Source organism: Hyposmocoma kahamanoa, unplaced genomic scaffold (assembly GCF_003589595.1).
Source record: "Hyposmocoma kahamanoa isolate Upper Pololo Valley unplaced genomic scaffold, ASM358959v1 82044, whole genome shotgun sequence".
Classification (NCBI taxonomy): domain Eukaryota; kingdom Metazoa; phylum Arthropoda; class Insecta; order Lepidoptera; family Cosmopterigidae; genus Hyposmocoma; species Hyposmocoma kahamanoa.
Window position 1 is genome coordinate 1 of NW_020654135.1, and position 19,704 is coordinate 19,704.

At 37.5% G+C, this 19,704-nt stretch overlaps 2 protein-coding genes across 2 annotated transcripts; one reads left to right on the forward strand and one right to left on the reverse strand.

The window, feature by feature from the left end:
- Positions 1-815: 815 nt before the first annotated feature.
- LOC113234278 lies at positions 816-5,842 on the forward strand (the record flags this gene model as incomplete). The annotated part of the gene is made up of 3 exons (XM_026469578.1): positions 816-1,162; positions 3,480-3,674; positions 5,312-5,842. Coding segments are annotated over 3 exons (894 nt in total), but the record flags the coding sequence as incomplete, so codon positions are not given.
- Positions 5,843-7,968: 2,126 nt separating this feature from the next.
- On the reverse strand, positions 7,969-18,647 carry LOC113234277. The gene is made up of 7 exons (XM_026469575.1): positions 18,527-18,647; positions 16,646-16,750; positions 15,980-16,082; positions 14,359-14,495; positions 11,530-11,619; positions 9,070-9,233; positions 7,969-8,094 (listed from the first exon to the last, which is right to left on the reverse strand). The coding sequence occupies exons 2-6, from the start codon at positions 16,715-16,717 to the stop codon at positions 9,129-9,131; spliced, it is 507 nt and encodes a 168-aa protein (XP_026325360.1). The 5' UTR covers positions 16,718-16,750; positions 18,527-18,647; the 3' UTR covers positions 7,969-8,094; positions 9,070-9,128.
- Between the last annotated feature and the right edge of the window lie 1,057 nt (positions 18,648-19,704).

The following is a 19,704-nucleotide window of genomic DNA, read 5'->3' on the forward strand; positions in this document are numbered from 1 at the left end:
AAAAAAAGTAAGATTTGGCAATTATGAATGTAAAAATTATATCTGATAAAATTCCACCGCGAGCACAGTTACAGATGCCGATTCTTTCATCAAAGTTTTTACTTAACGGCTGAATTTCGTGAAATTATGCGATCGGGAAATTTGGTTTGCAATAAATTCATTGTTTCGGTGGCGTGTGTACATCGTTCGGAATACGTCAGAACTAATATATTACTTTTGCTTCAAAAATCAAATTCACTAAAACTCTATCGACTTTACCTCATCCCTACAAACGTCAAATGAAGTATCACAGGGATCATTCTAGTTTGACTTTGATATTGTTGGTCAAAGTCAGCTGAGAATGATTTTGTTATTATCAACAGCTGGAAGAACACCATCCGTATCTACATAATAATGTAATGTAAAATGAACTGCCTCTGTGGTCGAACTGTTACCATGCTACTTAGCAGAGGTCTCGGGTTCGATTCCCAAGCAGGTAGAAATATTTATATTGTCCAAAGCAGTAAAATAAGTCATTTTCCACGATTATCAAGATATTGCGTGAGGTATAAAGTGAAAATAGTTGACTGAGCTCAAGTATGTGGAACTCTGCCTACTGTTGGCACACGTACCACGTCTATTAAGCACTTCTACTTTATTTATTGTTCTGTATGTCGAACTAAACAGCATAATTTACCAATGTATTTTTTTTATAATCAGAGCTTTAAATCGCAAAGATCTTATGGGCACTGCCACTGCGCCCGTCATGCGTCACCCTGAGACATATGTTGACAAATCCAATGTGCCTGTAATTTAAATGATGCTTGATCCTTGTTTCAGGCATAATAAACTACAATGACCATCTAAACTTATGTCACTTCACCGAGCGCAAGTTCATTTGCTCTTACTGCCACGACGGCTTCGAGCGCGAATGTGACAAGTTCCTTCACGAAAACGGCCATTTGGGCCTCAACAAGTTAAATCAGTACATCCACTTGTCCACTGCATCGTCTTTGAAACAATCACAGAAAGTCAGTATCACTCAAACCGACCCGGAGTCTTGTAAAACCAATGTCCCGGAGGAGAAACTAAAGAAAATTGTATCATTTTTCGATAAAATTGTCGATACCGAACATATGCTTAGTGAGCACAAGAATCGGTGCTCGGGGAGTGAAACAGAAGGGTTTGTACATACTTTTTTATAATATTATGTGACGGGGCGAACGAATCACGCACCTGATGGTAAGCTACACATAATAGTATGGTCTATAACAGTTGCAGTGTCACTTAGAGCTTTACATCGTAACTTTCAGGTAAGTTTTTTTTTGTACTCAATTTTGGTGACAATTTTTATCACTTAATTACTCGACTATTAAAAAATATTTCAAGGTTACCACACTCGAATATTACCTTAATAATAAGATTCGCTCTGGACCTTTTGGAGGGAAAAGTGTCGTTTTTATTTTGACTTTCAATTATTTTGTGAAATCTAGTTTAGAGTGGAATAGGATAGTGCTATTGTGCCTTAATCGAAGATTAAAACGCGAAATTATACGAATCTCGAACTAAAATACCCGTATTGGCCCGTTCTAAGGAATCCCGAGTCAATCCAAGCACGCCGCCTCAAATTGCCTATCCTCTTTGTGGCGGCCATATTTACAGAAAAACTTATTTTTATGTTTTCGGCTGAAGGACTTTGTTTCCATGGCCAGAAATAAATTATTAAAAAAAAAACCTAAATAATACTTCATGATGGTATTCTATAAATATTTAAATAAAAAGAAATTGTCACCAAAATTGAGTACAAAAAACTTACCTGAGAATTACATTGGCAAGTCCCATGTGCCTGTACTTTCACTGGGACTTGTTAACTTATGTCTCACGTTGACGGGCGCAGTGGCAGTGCTCATAAGATCTTTGGGATTTAAAATCTGAAGGCACTGCAACTGCTATGGATAGGCGTGTCGCTTACCATCAGGCGCATGATTTGTTCGTCCCGCCACTTGGTATTACAAAAAAAAAGTTTAGTATTATTATTATATTTATTGCAAACTATAGATAGTAATTTCACAAAAAAGTAATTGAATATCATGGTACAAGCCTACCGCGTAAGAATCGATACTACCTTGACCAGAATTAAAATTTTTCCTGTACTGAATGAAAGGTTCTTATTACGCGAGTCGAGTGGCCGGGAACACTGGCTTTATTTCTGAATAGTTTATTACAAACGAAATTAAGTCCATTAGAAAAATGTATATCATACGAGTATACGTGTTCTATTTAGTACAGTTGGTATAAAAAACATTATTGGTATTTATGTGAAGCACCAATTGTATTTATATAAACACCGGTTTTCTTGCAAAATTTCAAGGAAAGTTCGTGTTTGTTTTCTATTGCGAAAATTTTTACGAACCCTGTTTTTACGCCGTATACTCTTAGAATAATAACGCATAGAAACCTAGTCCACACACGCTAAGTGAATTGAAGCGCGCCAAAAGGGCCTACACGAGCGGGCCGGCCTTTAGTGCTCAAGGTCAACTTACACCGCGAACAGATCAAGAATTTTAGCTAAGAATGACGAATTGTGCGGTAAATGAGTGTAAAAATACGTCAGACAAACAAAATAGATACTAACATCACATCCCACAAGGAAGTAACGCGTTTCAACTTGTATTTTTATATAAATATTCACTAAAACCGAAAATTAACCTACTACTAAAACTAGCCTACATGAATTTGATTTTTGCCTCACTTGTGACAGTTCGTTTGATATGAAACTATCATTCTATGGGTTATTATTCTAAGCGTATACTAATCATTGTATACCCTCAATTTCACTATATTTTTTTTCCAAAGTGATTTATTCAATACTTACGCCGTTATACGGAATCAACCAAAGCCATTTAGGGTTCTATCGACTCATGAGTTGGTTATTTATTTATTTAAACATGTTTGGGTATTACAGATTTATAACCTTCGGACTATTAGTGGGTACATTCATGTGATACCCCATAAGGGTGTAGCAAATGACACTTAAAATTAAATTGGAATTAAAATTATTAGACTTGAACCATTGACTTACAAATAAATGGACGACGGGTCTAATACAAAAACCACGAAAAAAATGTCCCAAGTCAACCTATTTAAACGTAGTGACATGATAAGGAATATGAAAAAGCTAAAACGTTGAATTTAAATTGTAATGTCATCGCAGTAATGTCTAATTTTGCTTGCTTCGCTGTCAGTCGAACAAACGAAGACTAAAGCGTGAATGACGCTCTGTATACGATTTTAACGCCCTATAAGTTCGGACACTTTAGCGCGGACCCGACGTCCATATAATTGTAAGTCAATGACTTGAACGTAATTAATTAACATGGATTTTATATTACTATTTATATATGTATTTACTGTTTACTGCGTTCATGAACCTGTAAGGTGCAGGGGGAGTGCCAGTTTACATAACAGTTATAGAACGTATTAACCTGTTTGTTACAAAGGTCTAACAAAGTCGAAGACTCCCAAAGTGAAACGGCCTCCTCGAACACATTTGATAAACGAACAGTGAGCTGTGGTAACCTCTTCCACCGCAAGTTTAACAAGTGCAAGCCGGTGACTGTGCGATCAGATATGAACAACAAATTGGATCATGAGTTAATTCAGTGCCATATTTGTGGAGAAATTTTTACATACAGGTTGGTTTCTTTTTCTTTTAAATATATATAGTTAGGGCGACAGACTGACGGTATGGTTGCAGTTGACGGCTGCAATCGTAATTGCAGCCGTGACCTCGATTGTATGAAGTTGATAACGTTATCACACATTAACTGCATGCAGTTGATACAACTTGACATTTCGAGTTCTTAGGTTTTCGCAATTGTTATACATAGGAAATGAAACTATTTTTCCGGATTTAAATTGCGTATATTTGTTTTTTCAAACAAACCGACGTTTCGGGCCCTTTACAGGACCCATGTCCCAAGGTCCCAAGTCAACCGTGATCATGGGACCTGTAAACGAGTGCCTGTGAGTCGCGAGTACCTGTGAGTGCCTGTAAGTCGCGAGTACCTGTGAGTGCCTGTGAGTCGCGAGTACCTGTGAGTGCCTGTAAGTCGCGAGTACCTGTGAGTGCCTGTGAGTCGCGAGTGCCTGTAAATGCGTGTGGGTTCGTTTTCATTAACTGCATGCAGTCGGTTTCGACTGCATGCAGTTAATGCGTGCAGTCGTTATTAACTTCATGCAGTCGAGGTCTCGGCTGCATGAAGTTGATTACTTCACGCGTTAACTGCAAACGTGCAGTCAATCTGTTAGCAGTCTGTGTCGTTGGTTTATGCTAACAAGCCCACAACGTTAAATGAGCTCAAGAACAATATCAAATAGGAAATTGCCAACTTTTCGGCCGACATGTGTAAGAGTCGTGGGAAATTGGCTCCAAAGATGGAACGCAAACGGCCTCGCGGTGGTTATTTGAACAAGATCGAATTCCATTCCTAAAACTCGATATTTCAAATGGACGTAGTAAAGCAAAAAGGATATAATCCACAAAATTATCAAAAAACTAGTTATATGTACCAAACGGTTCCTGAAGTTTAACCTCTTAGATCAGCAAAAAAAATCCAACACATAAACATAAATAAATATCTCTGGAACATTACACATTAAATACATAATAAACATTTTTAAAATAAAACATTTTTAAACTTCAAACTGCCATACCTCGAAAGTGACTGAATGTGCATTGGATCCTTTTTGTTTAACGTCCAATTATTCTGGTTTATTGAAATACAAAGTTTTTGTCCCTATTGAAAAAACTCCACACAAGCGTCTATTTGAAGGTGCCCTTAATATACTAAGGCGCTCCGCAGATGGAGCAAGTTTAGTTGAGGCAACTGGCAACTTTTTACAAGTTTCCATTACCGGTTGCCGGTTGTAGCAATTTTAAATAAACTTTCGAAATCCACGTTCAAAACTGACGCCGCGGGAGACGAGGAGGGAGTGAAGTTGCTTCACGAGTTGCGGTTACCGGTTGCGGAAACTGGCAACTGAAGACAACCGGTACAAATTTGCAAGATTCTAGTTGCGGCTATTAAGCATTTATTTAATCAAGGATTTCGGCAATCGAAAAGTGTAGTCAATTGCCGAAACTCTCAACTGAAGTTGTTACGACTGCGCGGTTTCATGAAAGTACATGAAAACGTCATAAACAGCTAGTTGCTGGTTGCCAGTTGCCGAAACTCGATGATCAAAGTTAGTCCATCTGCGCAGCGCCTAAGAGCGCGGTTTACGCACTGACTTCACTAATAAAAATTATTATGTTTGTTATTAAAACCAGGCGTCAACTTAGTCTGCACGTGGATCTCGAGCATCGTACCCATGACAAGTTTTCCAAATTTCACAGTTGTGCTGGTATCACAAACTATACTAGTAACCCTTTTCGTGCGAAACGAAGTACAATGCAACTGGAAGACGGTAAAATAAACGTGCAAAGTAGCGATATGCGTTCAATAAAAACCTCGTCAAGTTTGAAGTCGCAAGATTTTAATGTTACAAGCGAAGGCAGTTTAAGCTGTGATCCTTCCACAAATATTATTTATTTTGAAAGTAATGGCAAAGTTGCTAATAAAGTCCAGAGTGGGATTTCTAGCTATAAATGGGAACCTGGGACGAAAATTATAAGAGTTTGAACTAAATTTTGAATTTCGCATTTATTTTTTGGTCTTTTTTGGTCATTTTGGAGGTTATTATGTTGAATTTTAGTAACCAAAATTACGGAATTTTTTGTACATTGTTGAATGTTAATAAGTAACCTTGAATTAGTTTCTTATTTATATTATAAAAAGGATGTATTGTTAATAATTTATTGCTTTTTTAATTATTATTTTAATTTTATAAAATTATTATTTACGCTAGAAAATGAGGTACATTTATTTAGTTTACATGTAAACTTATTACTTGTACTATGTGTACAAAAGGTCACCAATAGTGATGCGCAATTATAATTAAAAATCATCCATCAATATATCGATCCAATTATCAATCGAGAGCTTTCAAATCGATAATTCTATTGGCACAGATATTGATTTTTATTGGCTTGTACTTCCTTAATAAGCAATGGAAGACTAAAGTATGGCGTTCACAGAAAAACGTCTATATGCCCCTTTCTATCGTCTTCCTAGCTAAGAGGATAATAATCATGCCCAAGTAACATCATTTACACCACTTCTGATAACACTAAGTATATTTTCTGTAGAAGTTCTGTTCGTGACCTATTTACAGTACTAATTAAAGAAGGTTACTTCACTTTGTGTTTTATTTAATTATCTGTATAGTGATAAAAAATAATTTCAATAAGAAAACATATCCCGACTCTGCTACACTTGGGTGACGCATGATATGTCAGTATGACCACCAATAAACGACCAGCATAGCGTCGGGGATATTTTAAATCCCTCTCCTTTGAAATTTGGTTTCGTGCAGATACGCGCATTACTACATACGCGGATTTTGCACTATACTACACACGCGGATTTATACTTATTGGATTTATTGCGTTAACGTGCACAGGAGTCATCTAAACGAATGTTCTAGTAACAAATAAAAACCGGTAAACGAACGTTAAATATTAAAAATGTAAAGCGTGACAGAGGATCCGCCAATTCATAGTATATATATTCTATATTAAGGGCGGTAAATAAGGAATTACTAACGAGACTTTAACAGAAGCCCGAAGTCGAAGACTTACGGGTTTCGGAGTCGAGGTTCGTAATTCTCATAACGCCTGTTAAACACTTTACGTACACGTGTGATGAAAAAATCCTACTGGACCCGCTAGTAAAACCACTCAATAGGGACTTCAGTGTCAGTGTAGTTTCCTTTCTTTGCCCGTGTCCCTACTGCGTAATTCTACTGGTATTTTTTTTTTGTTATTCAAATGTAAGTGTGCATTTGACCTTTGATGGAAAGTAACAATGAGGTGGGGAGGACGAAGTAGCATGCACACCTAAATAATGCCTATTCACTCTCGCCTTGAAAAGGACCAAATTATAACGTTCAGGGAACAAGTCTGCAGACATGGAATTCCACTCCATAGCCGTACGCTAGCGTAACGCTTCGTGCGAATCTTTGGTAGTACCAAAGGCAATGTTTTTTGTCTGTGTTTCTACCAGTATATATCCCTAAGTCCCTGGTTCAAATTCGGCTCGAAGGACCAATGTTAGGGTCTTAATAGAACTTAATAAAAAGTGAACTGTATTTAAAATAGGGCTGGTATATTCATCGTACGATAGATTGGTTTGCCAATAATACAAATGCAGAAAGATTAACTGTCACCGTTGGCTGTCGAAAAGGCAAGTGCCCCTGCGCTGCTGCGTTCGCATAGGACCGTTTCGCAACAAGAATTATATTGTTCCGGGCACCGAGTAGTATTGGCTCAGTTATGATTCCGACTCCTGTGGCCAGAGTGATAAATATAATTTTCATAAAAAGATACCTGCATTGCAATTGCACTACTCATGTCACTAAATATTGACACATTGTCCTTTTCAGCCAAATTAACTATCGTTGAACTTTCAATACTTCTTTAGTATCGCTAATCGCTTTCAATTATTTCTCTCAACATTACAAATTTCATACAAATACAGTTACTCGTAATTTTAAAATTAATATAATAATAGGTACATACAAGTGAGCGTCACTTTATAAAATAAAGAAATAATTAAATAATAGTAAGGCACAAGTACGCAATAGTGTACATAAATGTACATAAAAGTATAATAATACGGTGAATGCCAAATTCATTAATAATTATAAATAATTTAATAATTAATTAAGTATTTTGAGTGTACTCTGTTACTGAGTAAAGGGACTTTTCCAATAAAAATAGTTCTATAGTATCACCAAAGGATTTAATTAAGAATAAAACTCTAAAGTTACTTAAAACGTCGTTTATTATCAAACCAAAGAAAATACATGCAAAGTTAGACTTAAAACTAGGTGATGTATGATGCGGGATTCTTATGCTTTCATTTTAAAATATTTGCGTTATCGATACTTTCGTGCAATATTAACTTCCTATCCCTAAAGTGTCGTAACAGTGATAGTGTTCGAAGTTCTCGACTTATCGTTTCATGAAATCAAAAAGCGTGAATAAATTTGTATGTATGTGAAAAACCCATAAGTGAAATCTATATACAGGCTGAACCAAAAAAACCATTGACCATTTTAAAGACCATACTGTATAACTGAAATAAAAAATACATGTTTGGTTTTTTTCAAATACTTAACAAATAAATAAGTTATGAAGTCCCAAAGTTTTCCGAAAAATTGTGAACAATATTGACATCCGATGATTAGCTGACACCATTGCTATAGCATTAAGAACGGTGTGGGGCAGTGGGCGGAGTCAGCGCGCAAGTTTATGTATTTTACAGACAACAAAGTATTAAAATTACGCGCGATGCGTTAGCGCAGGTCTGTCGTCGCGCAGCGCGACGTGCTGGTGTATAGGCCTCTAGACAACTCGGCGCCGATCGCTCAATTTTATCTACCATTTTGGGTAACCACGCGTTAGAAATTATTGGGAAATATTAAAATAAAAAAAATGTTTTTTTTTGTTTTATTTCAACATAGCTCAGCACTAGGGAAACCTTGTGTAGCGGATGCTATGAACACACACATAGACAAACACAAATTAAATAAATAAATAAATCTAGGCCATACAAATATTTCTCCCGGCCCGGGAATCCAACTAGGGACCTCTGCGTGGCAGTCCGGCATTGTAACAGTTCGGCGACGGAGGCAGTTTATGTATAATGTGTTCTATTACTGAATCTTATGCACAGGAAAAAATGGACAGTGATTTTTTATCACCCTGTATAAAATATATATCATATGTATACATATATAAAGTTTTTGTTAAGGTAGGAGTTTTTTATTTTCATCCGGCTTTACTAACGAAAATCTTCACGCTTCGCCTCTGATATATATAATACTTCAGAAGTTTTTTTTAGCAACGTTACCTAGCCTCTGTGCGTGAAAAAAAGTCAGTCCTTTTTAAATAATGGCTAGTAAATAGATAGCTAAATTTCATACCTATAGTCAGTTGTGATAAGTGATAATCCTGTGATGATGCATGATAATGATAACAAAATTCACTGCAACAACATGATGTCGTCGAGTTGGAGCTGCACCATTTGGTTGCCGCTGACTATAACGCCGTCGCGGAGAAGGAGTTGCACGTTTAGTTCTTTTAGCTCCTGCAGTGTTGAAACAAATATTATGACCAAAGATACAGAACAAGCCAAATACATTTACCTAAACTTCCAATACTACAAAAAAAGAGTGCTTTGGGTTATTATGGCAGCTGCGGAAATTCCCGAGATTGCTCGAGGATTCGAATCGACGGTAACTTGTTTTTGGCTCTTATGTATATTATAGGGATGCATTTTACGACTCGATTTTTATAAAGTGTATACGATCTAGCGATTTTATGTATATAATAATAACGCATACACTCAACATAGCCACGCACTAGGGAAACTCTGTGTCGCGGGTGCAATGGACACACACATAGACAACCACAAATTACACCCAAATTCACGAGAAAAATAAATGTAGGCCTTACAAATATTTCTCCCGGCCCGGGAATCGAACCTGGGACCTCTGCGTGGCAGGCATGGTAACCGTACGGCCACGGAAGCAGTTATATTATCGATTCGATCGATTAGTTATAGTATCGAATCTTTTTTATGCGATTTTTAAGTTAATAGATTCAATATTAAGATGAATGGTATTGTCTATAGTCGGTCTTTTTTTACGACGGAGTAATTTGTAAGGTTGCCAGCATTCATAATATTTTAAATAGTGATGTAGTTCTTGTCGACAGTTTTATCGATAGATTATGAAAGAAGGTAAAATTTTGCCAAAAATGAGTGAATTGTGAATGTTACGACTTTTTAATGATTACTAATTGCGTTATTGCCTTCTTTATTCTTATTTTGACAGTTGGCCTACTAGTATCGAGATCAATTTTTATTCGTGTAAATTTTAACAAGGATAGCCAGGTTTCTTGTTGTCTCCTGTTTGTATTTTTCATAAATACGGTTTAAATACAGTGTATGTATGTATGAAACAAAAATTGACAATTCAAATGAACTTGTGCTCAGTAATTGGATGAATAATAGGTCAAGGATGATTGGAATGAAACAAGTTCGGCTATTTATTCCATAAGCGCGGCTAATATTCAGTCGATAGTCGATGAAATATTTATCGATTGCAATCACTAACTGCTCGCTAGCGGGCAGCACTTTTGCGCAATAAACTGTATTTTTTACTCCGTATTAAAAAAGACAGACAACAGATCGTATTCATAATTTAAACAAAACAATCACTCTCTGAACCTCTGAATTTTAAGGCTAATTCTATTTTAATTGGTCTGCAAGAAAAGTAATTTGGCAATATTTAAGTACAATAATTATACGATATGCTTCTTTTGTGTCACAGAACTGACAAATACCACTCTAAACGAAAGTCGTAACCGACAGAGGTCGAAAAGACTGTCAAAATTGTTTCTATTTTTTCAAAATTATGATCCAATCTGTGGATCGATTCAGAGGCATATGATCCATTAAGATCCAATCATCCCTAATCAACAAGAAACAAAGATTGTTGACAAACTTAATCTAAACAGCATCATTTACAAGCATCATTTAAATTACAGGCACATGGGAATCGTCAACTTATATCTCAGGGTGACGGGCGCAGTGGCAGTGCCCATCAGATCTTTGCGATTTAAAGTTCTGAGTGGCACTGCAACTGTTATGGACAGACATGTATCTTACTACCAGGCGCACGACTTGTTCGTCCCGTCACTTGATAATATAAAAAAATAATGTTAGAGCAGTTATAAGTGAAGACAACATGCATGATAATAAGAACGTTAACATTTACTATTACAATTTGAATCCATCAAATTATATTTAAAATAATATTAATAAAGCAAATAAAGAAACAAGTAAAAAATAAGGTTCGTAAAAAGAATTGAATATTAATAAAATAACTAAGGTATAAAAATATATGTTTTTTAAATATTTTTTAAGACGTCTGGGACTTGACAGAACGTTTGTCGATAAATCTATCGATAAAACTGTCGACAACTCCATGCTTATTTAAAATTTTATGAAACTGGCAAATTTCATATTAGTCCGTGTTCAAAAAACGACTGAATAAGTTTGTGCGTTACACTATTGACATAAAGCTGGTAATGCTATGGTAATAAATTGATTGCATTCCGTTACAATTACCTGCTGTACCTATTGAGTACAGCGGTTTTCTCTTAAAATTTCTAGGTAAATTTGTGTTTTTTTCTATTGTGAAATTTTGTTTTCACATCGTATAGTAATCAAATGTAAGATCATTAGTAATAAGTGTACATCGTAAATTTTTCTATACATATATTTTTTCCAAAGTGAATGTTCAACACTTTCACTGTTATGAATCAATCAAAACCATTAGAGGTTGCATAGACTCTTAATTAGTGATTTATAAACTAACCTCGTTAGAAACGTTGAGGGTAATGGGATACGGGCTGGCAGGGTGCATTTGTTGTTGGTGTTGCTGTTGATTTGTTGGCCGTGCAACAGGCTGGAACGACAATAAACACCTGAATTACCTATCAGTTAACAGTATCGAGTATATCACCAGAAAAAGAGGCGAAATAAGGGCCAAATGGGTCTTATATCACTTTTAAATATCAACTCTCATTTGCGCTGAAATCACAAATGAGAAAACTGAAATAGTATAGCGCTGTGGTATTTATATAGTTATTTTATATTCTGGTCTATGGCACGCAGGTATGTATTTACCAGGTATTGTAAATAAAAAGACCCAAATCACAATTACGGGGTTATAATGTCCAGCACACCAGATGTTCAAATACACAAAGGTTTAGAAGGCACAATGGATAGAAAACATAAGCACAAGCACCGGCACAGAGTTCGGAAGAAACAATGAAATAGCTAGCGGTTATATTATTAAAAATACAAGCAAAAGCAAATACAAAATGGCGTAGGTACGATAGTTCGCGTCGGCAAAATTGCAAGGCGAGAGACGTACGCTCCGTGTCAACGTAAGGCTGTAACTGCTTTGACCTCTGCGTGCGCGCCGGCACATTATCAGGGTCAAACTCAAACTCAAAATAATCTTTATTTCATAGGTAAGCATTATTACACTTGAAATCGTCACAATGGTTAAACTCTACCGCTCATTCGTAAGGCAGATTCCCCTGAGAAGAATGAGCAAGAAACTCTAGGGGATACATAACGTTATATACCCTGCGCGGTATTAGAGATGGGGTGATGTCGATACGGAAGTTATCGATGGAGTGCGAATTATTTTTAACATCGACGGACTGGGAATTATGAATTGTGAATAGTGTTCTATGTAGTGCAGTGTTGTAATATAGATAAAAATAAGCAGCGTAAAGTAAAAAATTGATAATATGCATCTTGGAAGTTATAAAAATATGTGCACGAAAATAGGCTACAGCGCCAACAACTGACCTGTGTGTACGTCTCCGTATATTCCAAAAATATTATGTATTTATTGTAATAAAGATAATATCTCTAACAATGTGGGTTGTTCCATTTGGTGGTGTGGGAAAAACAGCAAAACATCTAATTACAAAATAAACGGAATCACATTTCATCGGTAATTAAACGCTAAATATGTAATTTTGCAATTTTCGTCCATTATAGCAAAGCTCAAGTTAAGCTGTCGTCGTGTCAAGGTAAGCTGACACCCGTCAATTGTTTCCAATTCGGGCTGGCCAATCGGAGAGCAGTTGTCACAGTAATGATTTGGCAGAATAGTTTCCAAACAAATTAAATAACATTTCGTCTGTATTTCTTGTTATATACTCGATGGTTAACAGTCGGAACTTGAAAGCCAGTGTGATTTATACGTCTTTGAAAACCAGTAAGTTGAACACAGCGAACGGGTTCGTTTTTAGATAACAGATGGAGTAAATTGAGTATTAAAGGGTGGCCGAAGGTTACAGAAATATGGAACGTCCTACAGGGAGATTATTGGATGTCATCTTTAGAATCGCAGGCCGTGGATGAGTGAGACTTTTTTTTTTTTTTTTTTGACGGGGGGGAAATCTTTATGGATACCCCTGAGCCCAGGGAGACTCAGGGGTTATGTGGGGACTCTCCCTCCACACTGGAAGGCCTACCCCGCTAAAACCCCCCCGGGTTTCCCTCTCGCCGGTTGAGTCGGCGCCGTGGGATCAGGATGAGTGAGACTAACACAACATTGTAATGAATGGCATGAACTACAGGAGGCACCCAGAAGTGGATTAATACGGGCTGTGGATGATCATGAATGGGTTATATACCGGAAGGACAACACTCGCACGCATCGTCATTTTCTGAATTTTAAAATTATCGAGTTGTTTAGGATTGTTAGCGGGATGCTACACTTTGAAAATGAAACTTTTTAAATGCGTATATTAGATAAGGCATCAACTATGCAGTCACTAGTGTAAGTAATGGTTAAGTATATCATTATTTTATAAGCAATGGTCGGAAAAAGGTGTTACACATATATAGATATTTGTACAGATATAGCAACATAGAGTTGTTGTGTACGTTCGTCATAAATAATAAACAGTTAAACATCAACGTGTTGTCCTTTGCGAATGGCTTGCTGACAGCGTTGTTGCCGTTCCGTCAATGTGGCCGTCATAGGGCGCTGGTTCATATCCGGCTCGAAGGACCACTAGTACGGTCTGTCTGTACAATTTAGTCAGAAGTCGTCTGCTCGCGCTGGAGGTTTAGTCAGGACTGCCTTCGTCGTCCTTTGTCAAGGAAGGAAGGTCGGTCGTTGTCCTTTGTCAAGGAAGGAAGGTCGGCCGTTGTCCTTTGTCAAAGAAGGAAGGTCGGTCGTCGTCTTTTGTCCAAAAGGAAGTCGGTCTAATTTCGAATTCCTGTCAGTCTAGTAAGTCTGTCTTTGTGGTCTGTCAGTCTGGTCATCCATGGAGGTTGGATGCGACAATATGAAAGGCGCGGTGTGGTATTTAAAGCTTAGGAGGAGCGGAGAGCGCCATTGTCACTATTTTCTTATTCTCTGCTTCGCTAAGTCAGTTATCTACTGCATTTTTTTTCAATGGCACAATTAGAGTTACTTTAAAATCCAACTTCGACTTCCTACGTTAGTAGTTTTGTCTTACGATGCAGTAAAACTATTTCCGGAAATCCGCAATTCGAAAACAGTAATTAATTAATATTTGGTGGTTTTAACAACTCTATGTCACTCCTTGTAGCTATATCTATATATGTGGAACACCTTTTTCCGACCATAGCTTATAAGTCAAGTACTTACCTCTTTAGAACTGCCAGAAAGTGACAGGGCGTAAGCGTTGGGGTCTGGCTGGTCCTCAGGTCCTCGCTGCAATATTTTAGGCTTACGAGGATTTTTGGCGATGCCTCGGCCTCGACGCGCCGGTTGGACTAGGTCAACTATGAAAAAAGGGTAGTTACATTGATTCGCTTTATGCCAGAAACGCAAAATGCCACACGTGCAGAATGTCAGATTAGCAAAATGCTAGATTCTCAGAATGCCAGATTCTCAGCTGTGATAAAATTATACGTGGGGCGCACTATAAGTTTCCGGAATGAACAAGAAAAAATACTATAAATGGTCAGAAATGAATTTATTGTTTCTCAAAATATTCTCAGTTAGCCTTAATGCACTTTTTCGTACGAAAGAACCAATTTTGAAAACATTTATGCCACTCCTCCGTGACAATCTCTGAAACATATTTTTCATACTCTTCGACAGCTTCTTCAGGTGATGAAAATCGTTAACCGCGTAACTGGTTCTTAATTTTTGGAAATAAATAAAAGTCACAAGGTGCCAGGTCGGGACTGTACGCGGGATGGCTCATAAGGTCAACGTTGTTCACCTTCAAAAATTCATTTGTCTGTCTGGCCGTGTGAGAACTGGCATTATCGTGGTCCAAGATGATACGGCGTTTACGGTTATTTTTACCGAGTTTGTCAATAACTTCCGGCAAACAAATGGTCGTGTACCAATAACTATTCACGTTACAACGATTCTCCAAAGCAACAGTAGCCACGTGTCCAGTTTTATTAAAAGAAGATATAATCATCTGCTTAGAGGCACTTGCACGCGCGCCACTTTGGTTGGTTTCGACTCATCTTGAAAGACCCATACGCTCGATGCTGCTTTGTTTTGGGATTGTAACTATAAATCCATGTTTCGTCACCTGTTACTATGTCCCACACCAAATTTGACGCCCCTTCGTTGAATCTGGTAAGCATGGCATTGCACCAAGTGACGCCATCCGTTTTTTGAGCCTCAGTCAAATTGTGTGGGATCCACCGAAAGCACAGCTTTTTCACAACCAAATGTTTGTGTAGTATTGATTGTATTTGACTCATGCCTATGCCTAAAGATGCCCGAATCGATGGCACACCATCGATGTTTTTGTTGTTCACAGCAGTGAACGGGCGACCATCATGAAATTCGTCACTGAGATTCACACGACCGCGTTTAAATTCTGCAAACCAGCTATAAATAGTCGTCTTGCATAGTGCTTCATCGCCAAAAGCAGTTTGAGGCCGAGCGAAGCTCCGCTGAGCTGTTAAATTACACTTAAAAAAATCGTAGAAAATCATACTACGAAAATTTCCACGAGTTAAATCCATGGTGATGTAGACAACCAATTTCTAAAAACAAGTGACAGTCAGATGAAACAAACTGTGTTCTACAGCCAAAGAGTTCCATTTTCAAATGTTGTGATTACTTTTTATATATTGTTTATGTAAGTGGCCAGTTCCGGAAACTTATAGAGCGCAGTATATATGTATTATATATATATTAGTATTCTAGGGATAAAAAAGTACACATTTACAATAGATCAATTATTTCTTTGAGGATCAAATAATATTTATCCCTAAATAAATTTTGCGAAACTTACAAGGTCTTTCCGGCCAGGCGCGGCTACACGCCACCTGGGTTCTCGGCACATGCGACAACAGGCCTAACGCTCGCGAGCTGTTGGGGATTATGGTCGTTGTGCCCTGTACAATTAAAATCAAACTCACTTGTGTTTATGTTAATTTCTTATTGCACACACAATACTGCTTCTTATAGATAAGCAAATTAATAGAGATGTCAAATGACTAGGGTAAGGGTGCTGGTGAAATCACAGGCACATGGGACTTGTCAACTATGTCTGTGGGGGACGGGCGGAGTGGCAGTGCTCTTCAGATCATTATATTTAAAGCTCTGAGTGGCACTGCAACTGCTATGAACAGGCGTGTCGCTTACCACCAGGCCCACGACGTGCTCGTTACCGGAAAGTGCGCGAAACCGGATTCATCACCCAGTTTGCCAGTTCGAATATTTTCTTCAAATTTAAATGGGATCAATACTGAGGTACTCTCTTACCAACAAGAATCCTCAAAATCTACTCACTAATGAGTTAATTAAATAATATTGGTCGAATTGAGAACTTCCTCCTTCTCTGAAGTCAGTTAAAAAATCTGGCATTAGACCAGCGCGGCGAACTATAACCTAAAACCCTCGCCTGAGAGGAGGCTCGAACTCAGCAGTGAGAAATATAAAAATGGGGTGATGGTACCTTGGGAAAAGAGAACTTGGTGATTTCCAGGACTTTGTCATGAGAAATGTTGTTGGCTGTTAAAATCTCCATAACTTGTTCCGGTGTCGGATTGAGACCTGAAACCTGGGAATATTGTAATGGTTAAATAAGAGTCTATACTACCTCAACACGAATTCAATTATTCCCGTATTAATACGGTTCATTTTGCTTGGGTCGGCAGGGACGCTGGCTTTATATCAGAACTTATTTTTTTACAAACGAGATTAAAGCAATTTGAAAAATGTACATCGTATACTTTACGAGTCCTATTTAGTTCAGTTGATATTAAAAAAATCATTAGTACATGTCGCACTGTTATTACAATCGCGTTGTAACTCAAAATATGTCAAATTTAATATTATATCATTATTGAACGTAAAATTTGATTCTCTACACGTCAAAAAAGTCATTACAATATTGTAAGAAACAATCAAAAGAAATATACTTAACTCAAAATGAGACTCGCTTTATGTGAGCTAGTTCTGGCCAAAATAATCCATATTCAAAAATATGAAATTATTTATGTCTGTTAAAACTTGCAATGGCGGTTGAATAACAGCTCCATGGCAAGTCACTGAGAAGCCACTAAACTTTTAGCAGAATACCAAACGTCAATTCTGCCACTGAAGTGTCAGCGGCAGAATTATCGACACACAACTAACATTTAAATTTATATTGAATTGATATTCAATTATTTTTTTATGTGAAATTACTCCACTAGTTTGTTATAATTATTAATACAAAGATCGAACATTCAGAAAAAATTCCTTCAATCCGGCCGGATTCGAACCGACGTCTTCTGGCATACCGTGCCAGATACTATACCAACTAAGCCACGGAACGAACCAGCGGACCTCACAAATTTTTATAAGGGCCTTGTCGTATCCTTGCATTTGGTTTTTCAACGACTTTTTAACCGTAGAAGAACTCGGTTGTCGGCCGATTTCTTTTTAGTTTTATTCACAACACCCGAATCAAACGTCAAGCTTTCGTATTGGAAACCGAACCGAAATGACGTCATACGCGTGTTATGTATCCAGATTTTACACATAACACACATACCTAAAACATCAGGTCAATGTATTGCAACGTGGCCGATGCTACCAATTACAATTATAAGACACTTTTAGACCTAACGTACCTAACTTCGGATGTTCTTAAAATTATTTAGTTTATCTTTAAGAAATACCTTTGTGAAAATTTAATACAGTTCATCATATTTTCTCGTTTTTACTTTATCTCCACTGCGGCCACCGTGCGATTACACGAATTTCTCGACCGGCAAAGGTTCGAAACGTTATTCAGAACCCAGTTACCGAATGAAAGTTACCGAACGTGCTATTGTTTACAAAGCGAGAATGTAATATGGAATACTCTTATTATTTTAAATAAAGTGGATTTTGTTCAATTTGATTAATTTATTTTAATGCAAGACTGATCCATTCCTATATTTTAGGCGTACGAAGGGTTACTTATTAGTAGTTCGAAATGACATTTTCCAGAAATAAGGTTTGCTCGAATTTTCATAATCTCGATAGTAATTTTGAGAGGAAAATGTTTTTTTCTTTTAAACCTAACTTAACCAAACCTAACCGAACCTAATCGTGTCTTTGCGATAAACATCCAACATATCCTGAAAGAACAACGGTTTCGTTATAATTCGGTTTTCGGTGTAATGAAAATTCGAACAAACGTTATTACGGAAAACAAATCGCGTTTGTGACAGGTTATCCCTTTTCCTTCTTTCATTTTTATTATAATCTATTTCTCCGACTAATTCGGTTAAAATATCGAAGAGTTCTGAATCGGGGTCCAGGTCTGACTAAAAAAGAGAGATGTAATAAAGTCTGAAGAACCGACCTCCAAGACAGCCAAATGCGTGGGATGTTTGAGCCTGAGGTGTGTCCGAAGGTCGGAGCGGATGCGGAACCGCTTGGGGCAGCGGCCGCAAGCCCATGCGCGTACGCCCGTGTGGATCAGGCGGTGGTTGCGCATCGCCGTGGACCTGGACACCAGCAGGCTGATTTTAATTCAAAACGAAATCGATCCGATCGGGTATCCCATCCGAGTCTCGAAATCAGATGGGTTTCCGAGCGAGAAGATGAACCTCATTCCTACTATATCTTTCTAATCTGTGAGTTAAATCAACTACTGTTCCGATTTTAAATGTCAAAAGTTTCCGATCGGCCAGTTGTGAACCGCAATTATGCGCCTCGACTCGGAAAAGACGCAGATTCCGATAGGGGAAGGCAATCAAAATCAAGCTACAGGCAAGCTAGATATAGACGAATCGTGTGGGGAGGCGCTGGTTATCCACAGTTTTTTTTTTTATATATACATGACAGGCAAATGACTCCACTCCACCTGATGTTAAGTGGAAAGTGGTATCCAAACGCGAAGGAACCTAGTGCAGGGATGAAATCCTCACTGCACTAGCCACCTCCACCCTGCCTGCCTACAATATGCCTCTTCACGCCTCGTTTGAAGGACCCCATATCATAAGAGGGTTTATACAAAACTAGAAATAACATTCGAATAATCTCTGTTTCATAAATACGCAAATTAATAATAATAAAATTGTTTATCGAATAACTTATTGTACAAAGACTAATTATGCGAATCAATGTAATATATAACACATACATATACCTGAACTAAGAGAATCCTGTATTTCAGGTAAAACGTACTAATTATACATGTGGATATAGTATTAAATTATAAACAAAAGATTAAATAAACAATAAAATACAAATCATATACCTATACGCTTAAATTAGGAAACATTTATTTTGGGATAATTAATAAATTCTCTGTACCATCACAGGACATGTTTTGAGTTCACCACCATATCGGCCGGAAGACGTCCACCGCTGAACATAGGTCTCCCCCAAAGATTTCCAGACCAGCCGATCGGACGTGCCATGCACCCATCGGTTACCCGCCGCCCTTACCAGGTCACCTTAACCTTCATGTAATAAAAATGATATATGGCCAATTTGGCGTTCAATTTATTGTACAAAAATGGCCAAAAAACAAAA

Bases quoted from the DNA above. Each gene is read 5' to 3' on its own strand.
- LOC113234277 (XM_026469575.1), bottom strand. From the start codon at position 16,717: ATGGAGATTTTAACAGCCAACAACATTTCTCATGACAAAGTCCTGGAA. The intron at 14,496-15,979 runs GTAAGTTTCGCA...CTTTTTTCATAG, and splicing joins CGCCTGGCCGGAAAGACCTT to TTGACCTAGTCCAACCGGCG. The intron at 11,620-14,358 runs GTAAGTACTTGA...TTGTCGTTCCAG, and splicing joins TTTCTGGCAGTTCTAAAGAG to CCTGTTGCACGGCCAACAAA.